The sequence below is a fragment of the Rhinatrema bivittatum genome, chromosome 12 (assembly GCF_901001135.1).
Source record: "Rhinatrema bivittatum chromosome 12, aRhiBiv1.1, whole genome shotgun sequence".
NCBI lineage: Eukaryota > Metazoa > Chordata > Amphibia > Gymnophiona > Rhinatrematidae > Rhinatrema > Rhinatrema bivittatum.
The window spans coordinates 10,160,559-10,183,355 of NC_042626.1; the positions used below are offsets into that span (position 1 = coordinate 10,160,559).

Here is a 22,797-nt window from a genome sequence, read left to right on the forward strand (position 1 = left end):
TACAATTTATTTATTTAAATTTATAATTTCACAATCTTACAAAGTTGGTCAATGAAGGAACTCTGTAGAAAAGATTCTAAGAGGAAGGGAAAAAAAAGAACATAAAATAGTAAATCCAATATAAAAGGGGGAGAACATCAGAAGATAGGGAGATATAAGAAGTATAGAAATTGCAATTACACATTTTATACCTGCATTAAATTTCTATTTATCTCCAGAAAACTTAATCTGGGTTACAACAGTCAAACTTCTGGCATTTAAAGAAGAGCATAACTGCTCAGGGGCAAAAAACCCACAGTAATCTCAAATAAATGTAATATGACATTTACAGGGCACCCAAAGCCAAAACTTCAGATCTCAGTGCCAGAAACCTTTTCCTTCTCTCCTGGGTTGTTCAGACTAAATCAGGACAAATTCTTACTAACCGTCCTAAAAATACGAAAATACATCCTCGTAACATAACTTAAATCTGGCTTAGGATAAAAGGGTTAATCACTCAGAAACTTCGACATTAGAGTCTTCAAGGAGATTATATAGAAACATAGGTCATTTTCTGCCATCACTTCTAACGGTCTAACCAGTCTGCCCAGCAAGCTTATGGTAGCATCAGCCGCGCCATACAAGTCTCCCCCATAACGGTAACATCCTCAGGGGATGGCATCTGCCGCGCCATACAAGTCTCCCCCATAACGGTAACATCCTCAGGGGATGGCATCTGCCGCGCCATACAAGTTACCCAAACTGTCAAAGTCAGGGCGCTTGTTGGTTGCTGTCCGAGTCCAAGTCCCCATTACCTTTTGCCGTTGAAGCAGAGAGCAATGTTGGAGTTACAGCACAAGTTTAAGGCTTAGTGGTTAAGGGTAGAAACCGCCATACCAGCAAGTTACCCCCATGCACTCTTTTCCTCATTTCCATCCTCGAGCCTTTAGGGATCCTCAGTATTTATTCCATGACCCTTTGAAATCTTTCACTGTTTTTGTCTTCACCACCTCCTCCAGAAGGGCATTCCAGGCATCCACCACCCTCTCCGTGAAGAAATATTTCCTGACTTTGGTTCTGAGTCGTCCCCCCTGGATTTTCATTACATAACCCCTAGTTCTACTGATTTCTTTCCAACAGAAAAGGTTTGACGTTTGTGCATCATTAAAACCTCTCAGGTATCTGAAGGTCAGTATCATATCACCTCTGCTCCTCCTTTCCTCCAGGGTGTACATATTTAGATCCTTCAGCCTCTCCTCATAAGTCATTCGATGAAGACCCTCCACCTTTTTGGTCGCCCTTCTCTGGACCGCCTCCATCCTGTCTCTGTCCCTTCGGAGATACGGTATCCAGAACTGAACATGGTACTTCAGGTGAGGCCTCACCAAGGACCTGTACAAGGGGATTATCACTTCCCTTTTCTTACTCGTTATTCCTCTCTCTATGCAGCCCAGCATTCTTCTGGCTTTAGCTATCGCCTTGTCACATTGCTTTGCCGTCTTTAGATCACTAGATGCTATCACCCCAACGTCTCTCTCCTGCTCCGTGCACAACAGCCCTTCACCCCCATCACCTGCAACTCCTTTGAATTACCACAGTCAGATTCGACTTGTATATGGAAATAGGCGAATTCAGAGGTCTTTGTGAATTAGAAGAGAGAGAGTAAACTGCAGAATTAGCCATTTCTGTAAGGAGGGCTTTTTTCGAGCAGCAGCATGGAAAACGGATCACATTTAAGTCCTGATGCCTTGATTTTCTATGCAGGTTGTTCCTCCTGTCTTACTCTGTGTTCCTTTTCGGAGCAGTTTTACTTGCACAGTGTAAATACCGTGGTAGACATGGAACCCTTTGCAAGCATTCAGAATTGGCTGTGGTCTGGATCCTAGTTACCAGGAAAGGAAATCTGTTTTGTTCTGTTTTCCTGAAGCAATATATTCCCGACATTCCTGGATTCCTCCCTTGGTGATAAATCTTGTACAGTAGTTCAGATTCTTAAATATTTCCAAGCTCTTTCAGCGGAAAAGTTGAAGTAACACTCTTAGAAGTGGACTGAACTATTTGTATTGTAACCTGTTAAAATGATTGTTTCTCTAAGAGCAGCTCCAGAAATTGATATGGATTTGGTACTAAGCTTGCTAAGAGAGAAAGTCACTGTCCCGTGCAGCCCCTGTACTTGAAAGGTTTTTGGCATTGACTCTGATAAGCACCCTTTGGGGGGAAAAATGAGTCTTTAGGAGAACTGTAAACGGTCCGGTTTGCATTTGTCTCCTCTGCACAAACAGGACCTAACCGGCTCCCTGTTGGAAAAGCAATGAAAAGTGCTTAGTCCCGGTCACCTGGTTAATAAATGCAAAGCCATAGCAGCAGCCCTGAGATGGAGGCTTAATCAGTTTTTGTGACCCTAACAATACAAGATGTACACTTTTAATTCCCAAAAAATGCAACGATAAAGTGTATTAGGAGACATAGGGAAAAGGTGAAGAGGATGCAGTGAAACCTAGGAATAGACTTTTAGCTTGCTGGCTCCCTTAAAATATTATTTCACGAGTCTGCTAAATTCTTTGTGTTTCCTCGTGAATTGGTGGTAACCTAAGAAATTATAACTTGGTTTTCACCTGCTTCGAGCCATGTTTGGTAGTGATTCGAAGAGTCAGCCAGGGGTTTTGCAGATTACAAGAGAAATTCAGGGTTGCAGCTGGAGACCGTTTCTGGTAGCTTCCGTGTGCCTATGGGAGCTTTGAGAATTTAATGGGGAGCAATAAAAACATTGTGATGTCGTCTTTCTTTTTCCTAAAAATATTTTTATATTTGAAAATAAGCTGAAATGATCTCGTTTTACTTTGAATAAGATAATTGAGCTCACTTTCTTGCGTTATCTGCTTAAATCGCCTCGATTCTCCATCCCATTGCGTGCCATTGACTCCCAGAATCCCCTGCTTGATCCCTGAGTGGCGCCTTCCTCTCGTCTCATCAGAGGATCTCTCATGGAAAAGTGCATTCTCTGTAAAGTGTGAAAGATTGGACTTAATTTCCCCAAATCTTGTGTTGTACAAGACTTTGACCCCAAAGCTTGACTAACAGAGAACAAAATAACTTGCTTATCCTGCCATGAAAGGTCACTGCTGTTTAATTTATACTTCAGAGCATCAGCAGACATTGGAAGGCAAAGCCGGTGAAACGGTTTCCATGAGGGATACTAAATAGGAGGTACCGGGCCTTTCTTGCACATGAATCACTAGATAAGAACCATCTTCTTTTTATTGGCTTGGGTAGAGTGGGGACTCTTGACCTTTCTGTTCTGATGCTTCTTGCCGAGAGCCAAGGGATTCTAGGGATGTGGAAATGTTTTGCTGGCGTTGTGACCTGACAGGCATTGGTTCCTGAGCGTGCGTCACTACCCCAGGGAACATGCTGGGTGATGGGATCTAGGCTAGGGTCTGCATCTTCCGTCAGATTAGCTGGATCCCCTGCCTTTGATGCCCCAGATTGTCACTACGATAAGTGTTTTGTCAGTAGTTCATAGCGTGAAAAAAACCAACCCAGAGCAGATGAGATCTTCTTTTTAGAGAAGGAGCGTATGAGAGACATTCAGATATTTGAAAGGTGCTGTAGAACAAGAGGTCACGGTCTGAGGCTGCAGAGGGGTAGGTAGGACTGGGGAGTAGTATAAGGAAAGAATCCTTCATGGAAAGGGTGGGAGAGAGAAAAACAGCGCAATTCAGGAACACACGCAGAGAGTCCTGAGTCGTGACAAAGCGAGGGGAAAGCCAGCGATTAACTGAGGTCTACAGCATTGTACCAGGAAATAAATGGGGCCGCCTGGATGGGTCTAAAGGTCGTTATCGTTAAGTCTTGAGAGCAAGATCCCTTTCTGATACCTTCTTTCCAGGCTGTGGTCTCGGGATGTTGCCATTCCGGTGGATATTATGTGTTAATGTGAAATGTACCTGAAGGAAAGAGCTGCATGTACGCCAGCGATTGAGTATAATGCTGTGACTGTTGTTTTGTATATAGCTAATTGGTCCTTCGCTTTCATTCCCCCTCCAGGTATGGCATCACAGCTGCAGGTGTTTTCCCCTCTGTCAGTATCGTCCAGTGCCTTCTGCAGTGCGAAGAAGCTGAAAGTGGAGGTCTCCGGCTGGGATGTTTCAGGACCGAGCAGCAGCAAGTATTACCCGCACAGCAAAAACCTCCCAGCAGCTCCAGGCCAAGTCAGCTCCTCTCACCAGGTAGCCGGGTTCAACATCAGCGCCTACGAGCAGAACTTGCATCTCCCCACCGCTGCCGTGGAGCACATCGTGGTCACGGCTGCTGACAGCACGGGGGGCGGCGGCGGCACCACAGCGTCCTTCCAGAGCAGCCAGATCCTAACGCATCGGAGCAACGCGTCTTTGCTGGAACCGTACCCAAAATGTGGACTGAAAAGGAAAAGTGAGGAGGTGGACAGCAACGGAAGCGTGCAGATAATCGAGGAACATCCCCCTCTGATGCTGCAGAACCGAACGGCGGTGGGTGCCGCTGCCACGACCACCACTGTCTCCACAAAAAGCAGCAGCTCGAACGGCGAGGGCGATTACCAGCTGGTCCAGCATGAGATCCTGTGCTCCATGACCAACAGCTATGAGGTTCTGGAGTTTCTGGGGAGAGGGACGTTCGGGCAGGTGGCCAAATGCTGGAAGAGGAGCACCAAGGAGATCGTAGCCATAAAAATCCTGAAGAACCACCCGTCGTACGCCAGGCAGGGGCAGATCGAAGTGAGCATCCTGTCCCGCCTGAGCAGCGAGAACGCCGACGAGTTCAACTTTGTCCGGTCCTATGAGTGCTTTCAGCATAAGAACCACACGTGTCTTGTCTTTGAAATGCTGGAGCAGAACCTGTACGACTTCCTGAAACAGAACAAGTTCAGCCCCTTGCCGCTGAAATACATCCGGCCCATCCTACAGCAGGTGGCCACTGCGCTGATGAAGCTGAAGAGCCTGGGGCTGATCCATGCCGACCTGAAGCCGGAGAACATTATGTTGGTGGATCCTGTGCGTCAGCCTTATCGTGTGAAAGTGATCGATTTCGGCTCAGCTAGTCACGTGTCGAAAGCAGTGTGTTCCACGTATTTACAGTCTCGTTACTACAGGTAAGCCTCTCGGATTTAAGGTATCTGGCCGCTCGCTTGTCGAATCGGAAGGCTTTAAGACTTCCGTTACATGTTGGTTTGAACCATCCTGGATTTTATTCCCATCTCAGTTACTAGTCCCTAATGATTGATAAGAGCTGCAGGCAGAAAAGGGAAACATAATTCTTACTCTGCCAAATTAAACTTGGAGCAAAATCTGGAGGGGCTCCAGTGCTCGGCGTTGGGAGTCTTAAAAGCTTCTCTGGATTGGGAGATGGGCAAACACGTCTGGAGCCGTTGCCAGTGAAGTACCGGGTGATCCACAGTGGGTGTCCTGGATGGTAGTGTAGAGTGGCCGAAATCTCCTGCGAGCTGGCCTATTGCTCTCTCATCTGCATGTGTGGGACTATCGACTTCATTATTGCATGCAGTGTGCCCGGCACTCGCCGTTCTTCTCCCTCTTAGAGCCCCTGGTCAGTGCGTCTGGAGCCATTGCCAATGAAGTACCGGGTGATCCACAGTGGGTGTCCTGGATGGTAGTGTAGAGTGGCCGAAATCTCCTGCGAGCTGGCCTATTGCGCTCTCATCTGCATGTGTGGGACTATCGACTTCATTATTGCATGCAGTGTGCCCGGCACTCGCCGTTCTTCTCCCTCTTAGAGCCCCTGGTCAGTGCGTCTGGAGCCATTGCCAGTGAAGTACCGGGTGATCCACAGTGGGTGTCCTGGATGGTAGTGTAGAGTGGCCGAAATCTCCTGCGAGCTGGCCTGTTGCGCTCTCATCTGCATGTGTGGGACTATCGACTTCATTATTGCATGCAGTGTGCCCGGCACTCGCCGTTCTTCTCCCTCTTAGAGCCCCTGGTCAGTGCGTCTGAAGCTCGCTGACGTTCAGGAGCGAGGGATGACGTGGGACAGGCGGCTCTTTCATTCCACTTTCTGGCTGTCACACTGACTGCAATAGCTATGTCTTGTTAGGATTTCATCGGAGAGTCACGTGAAGGCAGATGTGAAATGTTGTTAAAAACTGAATTCTGTTCTGTAGCTGCTGAATAGATAGCGCAGCTGTGGCCAGATGTTCAAGTCAGGGTTGACGAGCCTTGGTCAGAAGGGGGGTTAAATCTTTCGGTGCTGGCTCTGGGGCCAGTGTATTGCAGATTCTCGATGCTATTCCTAGCTTTCACTTCTCGTCCAGACCTCTTTCCTGTCTCCATTTTTACAGTTTTGTTACATTTAAGGGCTCATGAGGCAGACTTATTATTTATAAAGCTTGCCTTCCTTTTTCCTGAAGTTGCATATCAGGAACAGGTGTTTGCAGGGGCATCTTGTGCAGGCTGAGGAAGTGGTGATTTCAAAGTTAACAAACAAAGAAATCTACATGTTAACGGGGAGTCTTAACTGAAATGTTTAAAAAAAAAAAAGATTCTGTGCCGTTGACTGTGGATTTACCTGGAGCGAAGGGAGCGTTCTGAGAAATTGCAGTGACTCCTTGGCTTTGCGTATTGATGTTACTTGCCACTTGCTTGGGCAGTTAATAAGTAAATTAAATTTCACCTAGTGTGCGCTGGAATCTCTCAGACACGCAACAGATCCGTTTTATTCCTGTGTTAATTATAAAACAGCCTGTGATGAAAACCTATTTAAGCGCATTATCTAATTTGTATATGATCTCTATATTTATTTATTTATTTAACACTTTTTTTATACCGACCTTCATAGTAAAACCATATCGGATCGGTTTACAAAGAACAAGGGGATAACTAAGACCATAACTGAGGAAAATAACAATAGAGGTGAATAAGGCAAAGTTACAATTAACAAGGAGTAAAAAACTTTGAAGCTTATCGCTGGAAGAAAGAACAGATAAGAAAAAAACATGTAGGAAGTGATTGCAACATAGTACAATAGTGCAATACAGATTATTGTATATCGTACAATAACAATGTGGGTTAAAGCTAAAGATGATTAAAACTGGAGGTGCCAAGGTCCACCGTTATGAAGGTGCCAATATACCTTCATATACTATATGGCCTCCTGTATCTTGTTTTCTCCTGCCCCTCTCTCCCATACAGTACTGCAGAGGCCTGCAGTGACCCGCTTTCAGTACTGCTTGATGGGGCACTAAGTGCCGTTCCCCGGCCAGCCTGAGGCAGTAGACGTGGGATTCAGTCTGCACCACTTGGAGGAAAATGGAAGCATTCTCTCTTCAACCTGAGAAACTGGGAGCACCCAGGAAAAATACAGACCACTAGGCCGTGACAATGCTCTGCCTTACAGCCCCGGTTTTTACTAGCAAGCTAAATATGCCAACTCCTTTATTCAGTGATTCTCATTAACTCTCTTGGTCTTACTCCTAGCTTTCCTTCCTTTTTTTCTCTACTAATATGATTTCCTTACAGTTTCACACTTTTTGGAATAAAAGGTGTGCAACTTTTATTTTGAATTACCTCCTTAAAAAAAAAAAAAAAAATCTAAACTTTGCCTTCCTCGAGCCTTTTGCTAATTTATGCACGCTTTTAGTGTGGGATGCATATGCGTAGTCCAGATGACAAGCAGCACAGCAACACCCTCATTTCTTTAGATCTTAAGATTCTCCATGCCGAGAGCATCTCACTAGGCAAACTGTTCAAAACCTTTAAATACAGGGATGAACTGAAGACCAGAATGGTGAAGGGAGAGATCTTATTGATTATTTTGTTTTTCCTTTTCACTGTCAGCTGAATTATCTCAAGGTGAAAGTGCTTTAAATTGGTTTAATGTAGAATTTGTATAGTTGGAAAGCGGTTTTAGCTAGTCGGTGTTTTCTGGCTGTTGATCAGTCATAGGTTACGTAAGTGTCCTAGCTTTGGCGAGATGGCCGGAAAAGCCTTTCTAGCTCCAGAGCAATCTTTCAGAAAGCTGTAAAACTCTCTGGTATGTGTTAAAACGGCAGCCTCGCCTGACTCACTTGAGCAATCCTGTGGCCAGGAGCCGCGTCTCTGTCCCGGCTTCTTCCCAGCTCCAGTTTCTCCCGGGTTCGTGGCTTAATAAAGATGATCCTGCGTGCTCTTCTCGACTGGTGCTGCTCAGGGAAGATGGATGGTGAAGGTGCCCAGACCTGCAGCTGGGCGTCGGGTAGAACAAGACCTTTATCCCCTCAGTTTGTGCGCTGGCCCCTCACCTCTTGCTTGAATGCTGGTTCCTGAAACTTGATGATCTTGATACAGTCTTTGCCAGTCCGCTCAGATGCTGGGGCTTAGATTCTCTGGGCCTGGGTTGTTGAAATCAGATTTTATTTGTCTACAGTTTGTCAGTTGATGTTTAAGCCTAAGTCCTGTTTGTGTACCTTTTAACCACACTTTTTCTCAGGTAGTTTGGAACGCCAGGCTCGGCAATATCCGTCGTCCCGCTTCCTTTGGCGTTCTGTCGCCCCCGAGACTTTTAGCTGCTGTTCTCCTGCTGCTTTTACTTTTACCCTGAGAGGGAGGGGAGGGTGTCTTCCTCTCTCAGCCTTTAAATCTCCTTCCTGTCTACCCTGAGCCAGGGATGGCAGCCCACAACTCCCTGTGCCCCCCAGGTCTGACCAGGAGGCAGTGGGCAGGATGCGCTGCCACTTCAGCATCCACTCTCTGCACCGTGTAAGCACGTCAGAAGATAATCCATGAGCTCTGTATCATTTCTTGGGGGCGTCGCTGGAGGAATTTGGCAGCTTTAGGTGCAGGAATGCACAGGAGGAAAGAAGAAAAGCAGAAGGTGTTCTTAAGTAAAGAGGTGGTGGTGAGTTCGGGAACAACTTGGGTTTGGCTGCCAGCTTGCTCGGGTTACTGTTTATAGTGCTGGGAACCAGTGTCCCCAGTACTCGGCCGAGCAAACGTTTGCCATCGCTGGTGAACCTATGCGGCCTCTTATTTATTGATTTAGTATTTCTACCACTTGGAAAGTGCTTTTTATTTTTTTTTCCGGTGTTTTTCTTCTAAAAACATTGAGCGTGCCAGGTCTGTTTGAATCGTGTGCCAAGCTCTCGAAGCCACGCTGCCCTCCCTGGCCATCTCCGCTCCTGCTGGAAGCGAGTGCCATTCCTTTTCTCCTGGGTTGTGTTTCTTCCTGCGGTGTCACACGCAGACTCTTTCTTGTTCTCGCAGGCCCCTGGAGTCTGGCTTCTGCAAAGCTGCTCTTCTCGCTCCCGGTGACAGTGAACATGGCAGTCCAGGAGGCCCTAGTATCAGCTCTGTACCGTCTGTATTCATAAAATACGGCGGAGACGTGGGAGATGTAGAGAATCAGCATGGGGGCACAGTACACACTTTGCAGAGGAAAGGATTGATGAGGCTGTTAGCTCTGTGCTTTTCAGCAGCAGTCGTGGTAAAATGGGGCAATAGTAAAGAAACTTTTTAAAAACTTCTCTCAGAGTTCAGTACTGTATAGCTGTTACTTAAGGTTAGAGGATAATATGGACAGGCAGGTGCAATATAGTCTAATATTTTACACAGCCTCTGGCACTGCTTGTAGGTTACGTTGGAGGCTTGTTGTAATTTTATTTTTCTCTGCGCAGAAGTGCACTGACTGGAAATGGTCTTCCTTACATTTGAGGCTTCACATTTGGTTGGTGATAGCTGGCGTTAGGTATGCTTTAACTTTCTTCTCACTTGTCCTGCGATAGTCCCTCCCTTTCTCTGCTGGGTGATTAACACGGCTGCCGTACCACATGAACAGATCCTGCCAGCATGCTGGGTCATGACAGTGAGGAGTTTTGAGTATCTGCAGATCAGATCTGAACAGATCCAAGTCCAGATTTTAAACGAGCCCTGCACACAGCCCCAGCTACCACACAAAAGAAACATCTGCGCTTCCCACAGGATGTCTAGTGCCAGCATGGAGGACTGCAGGAGAAAACAAGTCTATTTTCTGGGTGGGGTTCATCTTTTCACCTTCCAGCTGAGCCTATCAGGAAGCTGTCATGTAGGTGTGGGGCTCCCAGATAAGCTCGGCAAGAGCTTGGATGGGTGCCAGGGAGAGAAGAGCAGCGATCCCACACTAAAAGTTACTTCCTCCTCGGGCTTTGTGGGACTGTTCAGTGAGCTCGGAGGTCTTTGCTGGGGATGGATTAATAATCTTGATCTTGTGATTAGGCTTTGTGACATGGTTGGCCTTGGGGACTGTGCTAGGAGCTTTGCAGAGTACTTTGCATGTGGCCATGTTTGTCGATATGCAAGTTTTTGTTTTTTTTTACTCTTAACAGTGCTGCTGACATTTAACTCTCAGTCACAGCAGATGGAGAGCACGGGTGCAGAGTGTTTTGGTGGACGGCAGAGAAAGCAGGGTTTGCACTTTGGCTGCAGGGATGCGCCCCCAGCCTGCTCTCTGCGTTAGGCTGCGGTGTTTAACCTTCAATCCGGATCCGTCTCGCTCGACCCTGCTCTGCCTCAAGGTCAGCGAGCAATAGAACCAGTCCCTCCCAGACACCTTGGCAAGGGGGTCCTTCTGCTATTCGGGGAGATTGAGAGGCTTTATCTAAAGACTCAGCAAGCTTTTTGCTTATAAAAGGAGGGTTTCAGAAGGAGACCTCTTTCCCTTTGCTCTGGTTAGGGTGATGGGATCAAGCTCTTCTGTTGATGATGGCCCCCAGAACAGATTTGGGAAGTTAGCCGACCGGTTATCCCTGAGATGTCCAAGTTACCACAGAGCTTGCCTCCCTTTTGGTGTGGGCTCAGGCAAGCTCATGAGATGAGTGTGGCACAAGGGTTGGGGGCACAGACGCTCAGAAGATGGAGGGAGAAACCTCATGTGGCTGTGCTCGGGTGTAGCTCCAGAAGATGGGTGGATGACGCACATACCAGAAAACCTGCCAGAAGTCAAGCTGGCTTTGGCCATTTTATAGAGCAGGAAACCAGCTACAGTTCTTAGACCTGGGTTTGTTTCTAAGTAGGGCTTTGATCTCGTGCTCTGACAATGTTGACCACCATCTCTAGTTAGATGTCAGTTGTAGGGCGATTGCGCTGTAACTCGTCTCTTACAGTGAGAACTCTATCTGAAATCTTTTAACAAAGGCGGTGTCCAGGGGTTTTTCAGAGCTGGTGAGTTAAGTATTAGGTGCATTTAACAATTAAAATGCTTGGGGGAATCTAGCTTTGTGATTTGTCAGCCCACATCATGTGACTGAATTGTCAGGAGCCAATAGTAATGCACCTTTGATGGTTGATGACATCACAGAGTGTTCTGGCTTCAATGAGATTTTAAGGCAGACCCTGACCCTTTTTTTTTTTTTTTAACCGTGTTTACATGGTAGACACGCTTCTCAGGGCATGTGTGAACATCCTTTAACACACACCCTGCTTTGCATATATATATATATATATCTTACGTAACAGCCACTCTTGTGCTGACCTAGTTGTGGGTTTTTTTATTGTATGCTTGACTTCAGTTTTAAAAGTGGCAGTTTTGCTAAAAACACAGTAAAAAATCTGTTTCTGTCAGTTTAAATGTAATACACTAGCAGATAATTTCTGTGTCTGGTTTTCTTGATGTGTGGTCCACCTGAGCTTTGGAGACTGGCACCATAGGAGGGCATTCAACGAAGCAGCCAGGGATGACGAGGAGCACCTCTGAAAGTCTGCTATCATACAGCAAATGGGCGCGCTTGCTGTATGTGTGGGAGATTGTCTATGCCTGAATAAAGCAGAGTGAGAGTCTGGTGCAGCTGGATCCGTTGGTCTAGCTTGTAATCGTGTTGCTTTTCCCAGTAACACTGCAAGAGGGGATTGGATCTTTTAAAAAGGAACCAGATTGTGTTTTGGCAGCCAAAGTGACCTTGATTTATATTAATTGCTTTGCCTCACTTTTTCCAGCCCATTTTTGCCTGTGCAGTAAATTCATTTGTCCAGAGAATATTCTTGACCTGTGTAAGTGCAAATTCTTTTCAGCTTGCTGTGGCATTGGATTTTAATCTTGTTTTTACTGCATTTGAATTTCCCTCTTCCCCCACCCCATGTGCTTTCCAGAGCTCCTGAAATCATTCTTGGATTGCCATTCTGTGAAGCTATTGATATGTGGTCCCTGGGCTGTGTGATAGCTGAGCTGTTTCTAGGATGGCCCCTCTACCCAGGGGCTTCAGAATATGATCAGGTAAGTGGGATCTGTGTGCAAGGATGGGGCCGGGAACTACAAGGATGTTTATGGTTATATCAGCTTATTTACATTTATTCTTCACTTTTCCTAAAAGAGCTCAAAGATCAATAAACAAAGATAAGACCAGCCTTATGGAATCATAAAATACAGTCATAAAACAAAGATCAGCAAGTCGGAGAAATGGCCTGGGTCTACTTTTTGATAAGACTTGATCCTCATGCCACAGCCCATTCGGTAAAGGGGAGGATTTGCCTGTTTCTACAAGAGTGGTGGAAGATCACCAAGGTCAATTGGGTCTTCAGAATTGTGGAATCTAGTTACCATGTGTACTTCCTCAGTGTTTAGCCGTTAAACTGGACCTGTCTCACTCGACCCTGCTCTGCCTCAAGGTGGAGTCGCTTCTTAGTCAACAAGCAATAGAACCAGTCCCTCCCAGACACCTTACCAAGGGGTTCTACTCCTGCTATTTCCTTATCCCCAAGAAGTCGGAAATTGAGACCTATCCTAGATTTACGAAGACCGAACAAGAACCTGTTATGGGAAATGTTCAAAATGATCTCCTTCCAAATCATCTTGTCCTTCATTCAAGTGGGAAACTGAATGTGCGCCCTCCATTCATTGGACTCCCAACTTTTTGTCTCTTTTGACCCTAACAGACCGGGAATAGCTATTGTCCAACTGGTTAGCAGACGGTATCGCACGTTCCTATGCTCTAGCTGGCCTCCAGATCTCAGACTCTGTCAAGGCTCATTGGGTAGAAGCCATGGCAACCTCAGTGACTCATCTTAGAGCCATGTCCATTGAAGAACTTGGTTGTCAGCTCATGTTTTCACGTCCCATTACTGACTGCACAATCTCTCAAGAGCGACAGTAGCTTTGGACGAGCGGTTTTGCACAACCTGTTCACCCAGTAGTCCACTCTCCACGGAGGGGTCCGGGTTGCTTTTCAGTAAGTGCTCCATTGTAGCCTGCAGCTTGGGACTTCCCACATGTCATAGCTAATTCAGTCCTGCTTGTCGAGGGAGAAAGCAAGTAACCATGCTCCCTGGAGAGTCGACTGCCTATCTCTGCCATGGACTGAGGGGCTCACGAGGCAGCGCGGGCATGGAAACTCCCACACGTGCTTAGTAGTAAAACGTTACTGAGTGTGGCTGTCACCCGCGTGTCATGCTCATTCTTCTGTCTTCTGATCTATATAATTGATTCTTGTAAACCGTCTTGATCAAACTAGTTTGAAAAGACGGTATAGAAATATTTTTAAATAAATAAATAAATAAATCCCGTTTACGATGAGCAGGCTTGCTAGTTCTGCATCCTAAATGTACGATTTTGCATTTTCTCTTTCTTTAAAGCATAATAGCCTTACCTTTCACACCTTCACACCCCTCCCCGGCATTTCTGCGTTGTTGCAGATTTTCATATCATCTGCAAATCCCACTTTCCCTTCTAAAGACAATCAAGGAGGCAGCGATCCATCTGGCGCCCCAGTGGTGTCATTCCCTTTACTAAAGTGGAGCCCCTTGATTAAGACTTTGTTGTGTTGCAAAAGCCAAGCCCTCAGCCAGCTGATAATTTCTTGGACACGCTCCCGGAGGGGCTGGCTTGCTCATGGAAGAAGGTGGAAAGCCTTCCTGAAATCCAGCTAGGCCAATTCTACTGCAGGCCCCCACATGGCTCCGACTTTGCCCACTAGGACAGTCTAAAGCTGAATCTTTGTGGATAAGGCGGCTGCCTGCGTAGGTTTATGCTTTTAAAAAATACTGTTTTGTTACCACAAATGGTTACTATTTTTTTTTTCCTGAGAGAAGATGATTTTTCCATCAAAGAGGAAGAAATGTGCAGTTTCTGGGATCAGGACTTTGAGACTTTTTATATTCTGTGACCACAGGGTGTGGCCCTTTCAGTCGTGGGTTTTACTGCATGTAATTAGCAGAAGTCCATTTACATGGGAAGACATTACTGTTTAAAATAGGTTTGAACATTTTGTCCAGCAAGCATGCAAGCAAAGGACGCTCTCTAGCCACTGCATGGTATCTGTAAAGTAAACCTTTTATTTTCTAGTAGAAAAGAAGCTTGCCTGCTGTATTTCACAAGGGGGCGAGAGGAGAAAATCTGGGTATGCTCCTGGTTTAGCAACAGAAGTTCACATATCTTAACCTGCATGGTAGGATGGCCGGTGAGCCTGGAAACCTCTGGCTGTCATTAGAAAGAGCTGGAAGCCAGCTAGCGGGCCCTGACCTAGGTCATAGTGGAAGCTGGCAGCATTGCTTGGAAATGGATGGGATTTTCCTTTTTGGGAAGCATGGGGAAGTAGAGAGCCCACTTGTCAGCTTTATGTGCTAGCTCAGTGTGGCCTGCTTGCTAGACTAGAGTTAGTGGGCTTCTAAAATGATTTTTTTTTTTTAAACCTTTTATGTGGCAGTGAAGTTTTAGACTGCTAAGACTTGTAGTTGCTGTGTTAGTCCATTTAAATATGCCCTGATTAAGAGAGCCCGTCACAGATGTATTAAGTTAGTCCAATAAAAAGAGATGACAAGAAGAACTTTCCTGTGGCCAGAACCTTTTCTGATGGGAAATAACTGCTTTCCAAGAAATGTATAAGGAAAAATGTCCTATAAATCTTCTGCCACCTAACTCAGGGTCCAGTTCCGAGAACCGTCCCGTGGGGATGTGGCTGAGGAAGGGAGGCAGTTTTCCAGCCCCAGACAAACAGTCCGTGAAAGCTGGTGGCGTGGTCAGCTCGGACTCGCTGCCACAGAAGCTGCAGGGGGAGGAGCTATGAAATGGAAAAAAGCTTCCCAGAAAGTTTAAATCTGCTGCAGAGCCAAATAGGGAACTGTTTCCTTGTGGCATTGACAAGGTGGAAGTTTACATCTTATGCAGCTTCCTAATGTGCCTGAGCAACGTTCCTCAGGACCGTACCCTACAGAGATCATCTACAAATCGGGGATGAGTAGTGCAACGCCTGTATACATTCAGGCTTGATTTAGTGATGGGGCAGTAGTGGCCTGAGGCCAGCAGCTTCTTTCACATTGGTCGCCGGATGGTAATAGGGAAATAAAAGAAGCAGGCACACCAGTGATAGGTTCAGAATGAATAATGCATAGTTAATTAAACAGCTAAGCTGATATTTGGTCTTGTGATAAGGGCGGGTATCCTAGTGGTTAGAAAAATGGACTTGGATCCAAGAGAGTTGGTTTCAAAATGTGCCTCTGACACTCATTGTGACCTTGGGCAAGTCACTTTGTCACATTACGTCAGGTACCTGCGAATTATTATAAGTTCTCTGGAGAAGGTACTCATTATAATCAGCATTTAATGTTTTTGTGACTCACCCTGGGCACAAAATGTATTCCATTAAGAGGTGTGCAGTCTTCCACAAAATCTTATTGCCATGTAATAATGACACATTAGATCCCTGTCAGCGAGGGTCGATGTGCTGGCACATGGAGGACATGGCTTCTGCTCCCTGGGCTGGCCCTTGCTCACTGGTGACACCTAGTGGCCACGCTTAGAGTTCACCCTGTGGTTTGTGATGGCCAAGGATTGTTACTGCAACAGCTGGACTGAGTTGGGAAGGGATTAGTTGCCAGTGAAAGCCATTTCCAGTTGAGCTGAACATCCAAGGGTGTAGGCGAAAACTGCTGGGCCAATAAAAATAACAAAATCCCCCCTCAAAGCTACCTATGTGAACTGATGACCCAGAAGTGATACTCTCAGCTCCATGAGCCACCTGGTGCCACACTCGAGCCTCTTAATTACCTCTTTGCTCCGCCTAAGCTCTTTGAAGTGGTGGAGGATTTGTTTTGTACAGAGCTGTGTGCAGTGATGGCACTATGTAAACATCATTCATTGTTTCCTGTTCAGATTCGCTATATTTCTCAAACGCAAGGCCTTCCAGCAGAGTATCTTCTCAGTGCGGGAACTAAAACGTCCAGGTTTTTCAACCGAGATCCAGATTTGGGGTACCCCCTGTGGCGGCTGAAGGTTTGTGATTTAGATTATATCGTAACACTGTGGTCGACCACCAGACCATGTCACTTTCATAAGAGAGGTGTCACATTGCTAATGATATCGTTACTCGAGTGCTGTGCTGTACAACAATGTCATCAGGGTTGGAAACGAGTGCTATTTAAATGTTTTTTGTCTATTTTGACAATTTAAAATGCGATTTAACTGGAAAACACCTTGAGAAGAAGAAAAACCAGCAAATTCTCTATTAACTGAATTAATTTGAGATGCAAACAAATCAGGCTTCAATTATTACAATGAGAACCATAAACTCTGTGCTCAATATGCAGAAGTAGCTCGGCTTAGAAATTGAAAAAAAAGAAATTGAAAAAAAAAAAAAAGAAGTAGCTCGGCTTTTCAGGAGACAAAGTGTTCACCACCCTCCTGAGATTTTGCCAGCCAGGTCAGGAAATATTCATCCAGGAAGAACTGGAGAAATGAGAATCAAGCAAAATGTTTTGGGGCGTTTCAGTTAGACTTTGCCCGCCGTGCTGGATGTGATTGCATCCTTTCACATGAGGGAGGGACCTTGGTGGTGCCATGCGCTTGCATGCTAACATGCTCGTTAGCCTAATGAAGGGATCCCTTCCACCTAGCTACTTTGTGGATTTTTTAATCAACTAATTGGAGCTTAATGCTCCGCTCCCTCTGTCTGCTGTAGGTTGTTGGTGTTGGAAATGCTGAAACATGGGACCAGCAGTTGGTTGGGGGATGCAGGCGTCCTAGTTTCAGCCTTGGGAGCTTTAGGCAAGAAGGCTGAGGCTGGGGCGAGGGAGGATATCCACGTAGTGCTGGGGCAGTTCTCCGGGGCATAGGGATGGGTGTGGAAGATGAGTCTGCTAGTGCAGCAGAGCAGATTCCCAGTCGGAACGGTTGCATCCTAGGATTTACTTGGATTGGAAACCTTTATTTGTAACATTTATGTTTTAAGGTGAGTGCAAAGCCCTGATGTAATGTTTGCTGTTTTCAGACTCCAGAAGAACATGAAATGGAGACTGGGATAAAATCGAAAGAAGCTCGGAAATATATATTTAACTGTTTAGATGACATGGCCCAGGTAAGTGTGGGGTCTGGGTGTTACTGGTGCACCACCAGTTTACAAAGGCCTTACCAGAATGTGTCCATAATGGCAAACCTGATGTGGGCCAGTCCTAGTGTCATCGGAAACTGAGGACACACATAATCTAGAGCAGGATGATTGGAAAGGAGAGGGCTCCCTGGCATTGATAAGAAATTTGCAGCAGTGGGAGGCCATTAATTAGAAACTAGCAAACCCATCCGCTGTCAGGTGGTCTGAGATTGGACTAAAATAATTCTGAAACATTGGGGAAATGTGTCCTCAGTATACTTGGCAACTTGCGTATATTTTCTCCATTGGTTTCTTTGAATCCGATCTTGGATCATGATCCAAATGCACAAAGATTGAGCAGGAGTTTGCATTGAGATTGCAGGCAGCGAGGGCTTGACCTCGATTCCAAGCAGTGCAGAGTGTAATACACAAACTCCTTGCATTAACCTTGGGATTGACTGGTTCAGGGTTCGCACATGGGACAACCTGCCCGGCCCACAATTACTATCCAAATCATGAGTAAACCCCTAAGTGTTTAGAAATTGCATTGTGATATACTTAGTGTTGTCTCGGGTCCTTTTCATGAATGCAGTGAGAAATAGCCTTAATTATTCCCCATTCCCTGGGGCGCTTTTGATGTAAGAGCCAGCTAGCATCACCAGTGTGACGTCACAGTTCCCTGAAAGGTAAAATGAGACTTTAAATAAAGCAAGATTGCACTTTGCTGGGCCGGGATAAAATTAACCTGTTAAGGAATAGCAGCCTTGATGACACAATTTTTCAATTTTGTGTTTCTCTGATTAAGGTGAATATGTCCACAGACTTGGAAGGAACAGATATGTTGGCAGAGAAGGCAGACAGAAGAGAATATATTGATTTGCTGAAGAAAATGTTGACGATTGATGCAGACAAGAGAATCACGCCGTTAAAAACCCTGAACCATGCGTTTGTCACAATGAGCCATCTGCTGGATTTCCCACATAGCAATCAGTGAGTTGGATTTTTAAAGCCCCTTAGTATTTATTTATTTATTTTTTTATTTTTTTATTTTTGGTTTTTATATACCGGAAGTTCCTGTATAATATACATATCACTCCGGTTCACAGATAACAGAGATAACTATCGCCGAGATGGCGGTTTACATGGAACATATAGAACAGTTAATCTATTATAAAGTAGAATACAAACTAAGATCTACTAAGAACACATAAATAAAGCAAATAAACATTACAAAATTGCTGTGGGATGGGAGGGTTGTTATTCTTCCTGCTCTTAGCTCTTAGTACAGTGCAAGATCGGGGTATGGACCCCCCCCTTCTCCTCCACAGCAAACAGCTGTCGGCAGTTTACAGATGTGGAGAATTGTGGGTACGTTTCTTTGTTTTAAGCCAAGTGGGCCATGTGAACACCTGTTACAGGCATTTAAAAGTAGAACTGCTTTTCCTGCCCCAGAACTGCGTCGGCGTGCCTGCCGCCTTGTCCCAAAGCAGAAGCAGCACAAGTCGGGAGAGGGGGTTTGCTGAAGTTTAAGCTCGCATCATTTTTAACTTTCAAAATAAAAATGATTGTTATAGCCTGCCAGTTGAAAATGTATATTTAGACGTCTCTGTGTGCTGTCCATTTCAGCGTGAAGACCTGCTTTCAGAACATGGAGATCTGTAAACGGAGAGTTAACATGTACGATACCGTTAATCAGATCAAGAGTCCGTTTACCACCCATGTGGCTCCCAACACGAGCACAAACTTAACCATGAGCTTCAGTAACCAGCTGAACACCGTGCATAATCAGGTACCTGCTTCGTAAAATGGGGTCATTCAGGTGATCATCCCTCGGAAATGGTTGAGAGAGTACGTATGGGTTTTTAAAAAACTGATTAGTAAACAAGATAATCCAAACCAAAAGAATTCACCCTGACTGGCTAGGCAGGTCAAATCAAATCTTGACCTACAAGGGAGAGTTCACCTTCAGTACGGCAGATTCACAGAGTAGGAAGCTGGAAGAGCTGGCCTAAGATAGGTTTGCACCCTCCCCCGCTTCCGGGGCTGCGATTAACTTCCTGGAGATTTCCCCCTCCCCCCCATCCTTTTTATATCTAATAATCTGGACCTGGGTTTATGTTCATGGGCCTCGAATCTGGTGATGAGCACAGCTTTTGGCCTAGGACTGAGCTAAGAACCCTAAGCATCTTGTGAACAGACCCGGAAGGTTTTCTGCTGAATCAAGAGGACGAGATTGACAAACAGCCGTTAGTTTCTAGTGCTCATAGAGAATTGGCGAGAAGCACGGCTCGTGAAGAAGGTAGGATGCCCTTGTCCATAGACTCTCTGAGAAACGCCTCCGTGTAGCGCAGGAGAAGGCAGTTTGCTTTAATAGTGCCGTGGAAGGAAGTTACGCTCTCTGAAGAAGACCAGGGACCCGTTGTAGCCTATCATGGCCAGTTCTGTAGGTGAACCTAAAAGTGTCAACAGTTTTTAGTGCTGCGTATTTTTTTTCTTTAAATTTAAAGAATGCAAGAGACGTTCTCGCTATTATGTCTTACAACTATTTCAACAAACAATGTCTTTCTTTCCATATAAAGCTCTGAATTTGTTTCAGTATATAATTTAAACCTCGTTAAGACTGTTTATTGAGTTTCTCCCCCATCCCAATCTAATATATCAGTTCAGCTACTTGAGAAACTTTGTATAATGTGAGAAGTTCCCGCTAAGTCTGGAAAGGCTACGTGTGCAAAAATATTCTCTTATGCAGCTCTTCTTGAAGCTGAATTCAAATTTGTGCACTCCGAGCCAGTATAATGCAAATAACATTGGTATTTCTTGTGCGTGTCATGTTTTGCGGTGTGCACACAGCTTAGAGAAAACAGTCCGAGTGTGTGTTACATTTTAGTTAAAAACCTGTTTGATTATGGTGATTCAGAAAAGAGAGCGACTTCGGACGGGTTGTTGGGAAGTTGTGCGTCTCCTGTCCAGGAGGTTTTAGTGTAAAAGCCCAGAATGTGTGCCATTGGGTCCCCTGCGTGGCGAGACAGACAGGACGCTGCATTCAGTTCTTCCGGCCCTGGACCTCGATGGCAGTGGAGCCTTATTAACCCATCCTCCCCCATATTTGTCCCCGATATGTTGCTTGTGCACTAATCCCAGCGGAGAGGATGTGTCACGCAGGCCCTGGCAGCATGTGACAGCCCCCTGCCGCTGCATGTCCTTCTGTGTTTGCTGATGTTCTCTGTCTTGCGGTTTCTGACCTTGTTTTTATTTTCATTTTACCTTGTCACTATGTGTTTACTTGTTTTTAACCGTGGGATACAAGTCTGCGGGGTTCTGCCGACGCGGGAATCGCGTCCGCTCGGCGTCACCTGCTTGCACCGATGCTCGCACACTACCGACAGACTGTGCCAGATCAGATCACGAGTATATTCAGGGCGTCGGGAGCATTTCTGGGAAAAAGAAGAAACCTGCACGGAACAAAGATTTCCAGGAAGCCCACGTCTCCTGGAGCGAGGTTTCCCCCGTGATAGGAAGCAGGGAACCAGAAGCCAAGCTCTTACCGGGGCGTGAGAGGAAGCCACAAGTTTAACCTTGGGGTTTGCCTGATATTCTTTTTGAAGTCGGGCAGCTGCTGTTTCCTTTGTGTCAGGGCTGGAAGGGGAGGCCTTGCCGCTCACCGTACTCTGGGAGCAGAGCAGCAGCGGCGCTGCTAAACCCCTCGCCCAGGTGCAGTGCTGTGGCTGGGGAAGGTACAGGGGCGAGATCAGAGACGAGCCGGGCGGTAAACTCGTTTGGGGGGGGTGCGGTCTAAGTCCATAGAGGGCCCCAGAGTTCAGCATCTTGTATGTATTATTTTTAATGTTAAATACAGTTGGTGGGATTGGTTCAGCTGCCGCGGCTTTCAGATTATTGTATTGCATCGATGACGGCCAAGGTTGTGTTGTGTTTTCGTAACCTGAAGGATTTTGAGAACTTGACGATGTCCTGCTATCGGGAGCTGAGTCACTGCAGACTTCCCAGGAGGTTTAAACAGTCCCACGTTCACCTTCTAAGGGGAAAAGTTGAAAACACAAATTAACAAACATTTCAGGAATCCAGTTTACAAAAGCAAATAGTTCAGTGCTGGGGCAGGGCTTTGAGTGTGAGCACGTCAGAGCTTTGAGAGCACTCAGGCCCTGGCCGCCTTAGCTTTTCAACTCGGGTCATGGCTCCGTCCCAAGGGAGCTTTGTTGCATTCATGAAAGGGCTTTCTGAAGCCCGCATGCAGGCATCGCTGCAGATTGGTGGGAGGATTTTGTTCCCGCTTCCCCTCTCCTTTTTAATGGCTCCCAGGCACACACTTCATGTTATTTTTCTGAATATTTGATTTGGATGCAGATGTTTTCTGTACCCTGTTTTTTAGCTCAGTCTTACTGTTTGCACGCAGCCTCCGGCCCTGGACATCCAGGTGTATTGCCAAGTGCTGTTAATTTGCACAAATGTCTGCTGTTTTCCCCCAGCATTATCACAGACTGATCGCTTTCCCTTTAATTCAGCCACCGCACTAATGCCCGCCGTTTTATTCTATTGTTTGTATTTGTTTTTTTTGTAGGCCAGTGTATTAGCTTCTAGCTCAACTGGTGCTACCACGCTTTCTTTGGCGAACTCTGATATCTCTCTGTTAAACTATCAGCCTGCCCTGTACCCACCCTCCACAGCTGGAGTTGCTCAGCAGAGTGTGTCCTTGCAGCCGGCCGCCACGCAGCTCTGCACGCAAGCTGATCCTTTCCAGCAGACTTTCATTGTCTGCCCACCTGCTTTTCAAGGTAAGTGATAAAAAAAAATAAAAAATAAAAAAAAATCCCCTGGCCAGAGGCCACGGTGCATTGCTGAGGGGGTAGGGGCTTGAGGATAGGACGGTGTGGGATGCTATTCGTGCACCCAGCGAGTACCAGTAAAGCAAGAGGTCACAGTATGAGTCTGCACGGTTGTAGACTCAAGCAACATCAGGAAGGGGGTTGGGTTATGGATTAGCACGGAGGATCCCTAGTAGCAAATAGAAATCAACTGGGGTATATGGCACTGCACCAGGAAGAAAATTGGGTAGAACAGCTGGACATATGATGGTCCTGATCTGCCATCACATGCTCGTACGTAAGGGAGAGAGCAGTCCAGAGATAAGAGCCTGCAGCGTTTCAGTTATGCCTTTACTAGTTGGCCTGTTAATATCTGATATTTGACTGACTGTAGGGATGCATGGATTTCTGGAATGATCTTTTTAAGCTTGTTACACAGGAGGTGCAAGTGTACTGGATGTGTACATGTCTGTATTTAAAGATGTGCTGACGACCGTACAGGCCGCTGCAGCCCAGACGGTTGACAGAGATAAGGCACTGAAGAGCCAGCAGATGGGCAGCAGCCCTCTTGCAGCTTGTGTGGCGTCAAACGCTAGACATCTGCTAAGAATACCCCAACAGACCCGTGCGGCCTCTGCTTGCAGGCGTTCCTGTGGTCTCTTTTTGTCATCCTAGTTTATCCAACTCAGCAGACACATTTTCAGTCTT

At 46.0% G+C, this 22,797-nt stretch overlaps 1 protein-coding gene across 8 annotated transcripts in view; it reads left to right on the plus strand.

Annotated features, from left to right (window-relative positions):
• Nucleotides 1–22,797, plus strand: part of HIPK1 (homeodomain interacting protein kinase 1) — an 89,572-nt gene that overhangs the window by 15,467 nt on the left and 51,308 nt on the right. For 7 of the 8 annotated variants that reach the window (XM_029574000.1, XM_029574003.1, XM_029574004.1 and 4 more), the window contains exons 2-8: nt 4,027–5,107; nt 12,063–12,186; nt 16,057–16,176; nt 17,171–17,257; nt 18,075–18,259; nt 18,896–19,058; nt 21,846–22,059. In XM_029574000.1, the coding sequence (XP_029429860.1) occupies nt 4,029–5,107; nt 12,063–12,186; nt 16,057–16,176; nt 17,171–17,257; nt 18,075–18,259; nt 18,896–19,058; nt 21,846–22,059 (1,972 nt within the window). In that variant the 5' untranslated portion in view covers nt 4,027–4,028. Of the gene's footprint in view, nt 1–1,325; nt 1,353–4,026; nt 5,108–12,062; nt 12,187–16,056; nt 16,177–17,170; nt 17,258–18,074; nt 18,260–18,895; nt 19,059–21,845; nt 22,060–22,797 lie in introns of those variants that run through there. The other variant, XM_029573998.1, reaches the window with a different exon arrangement.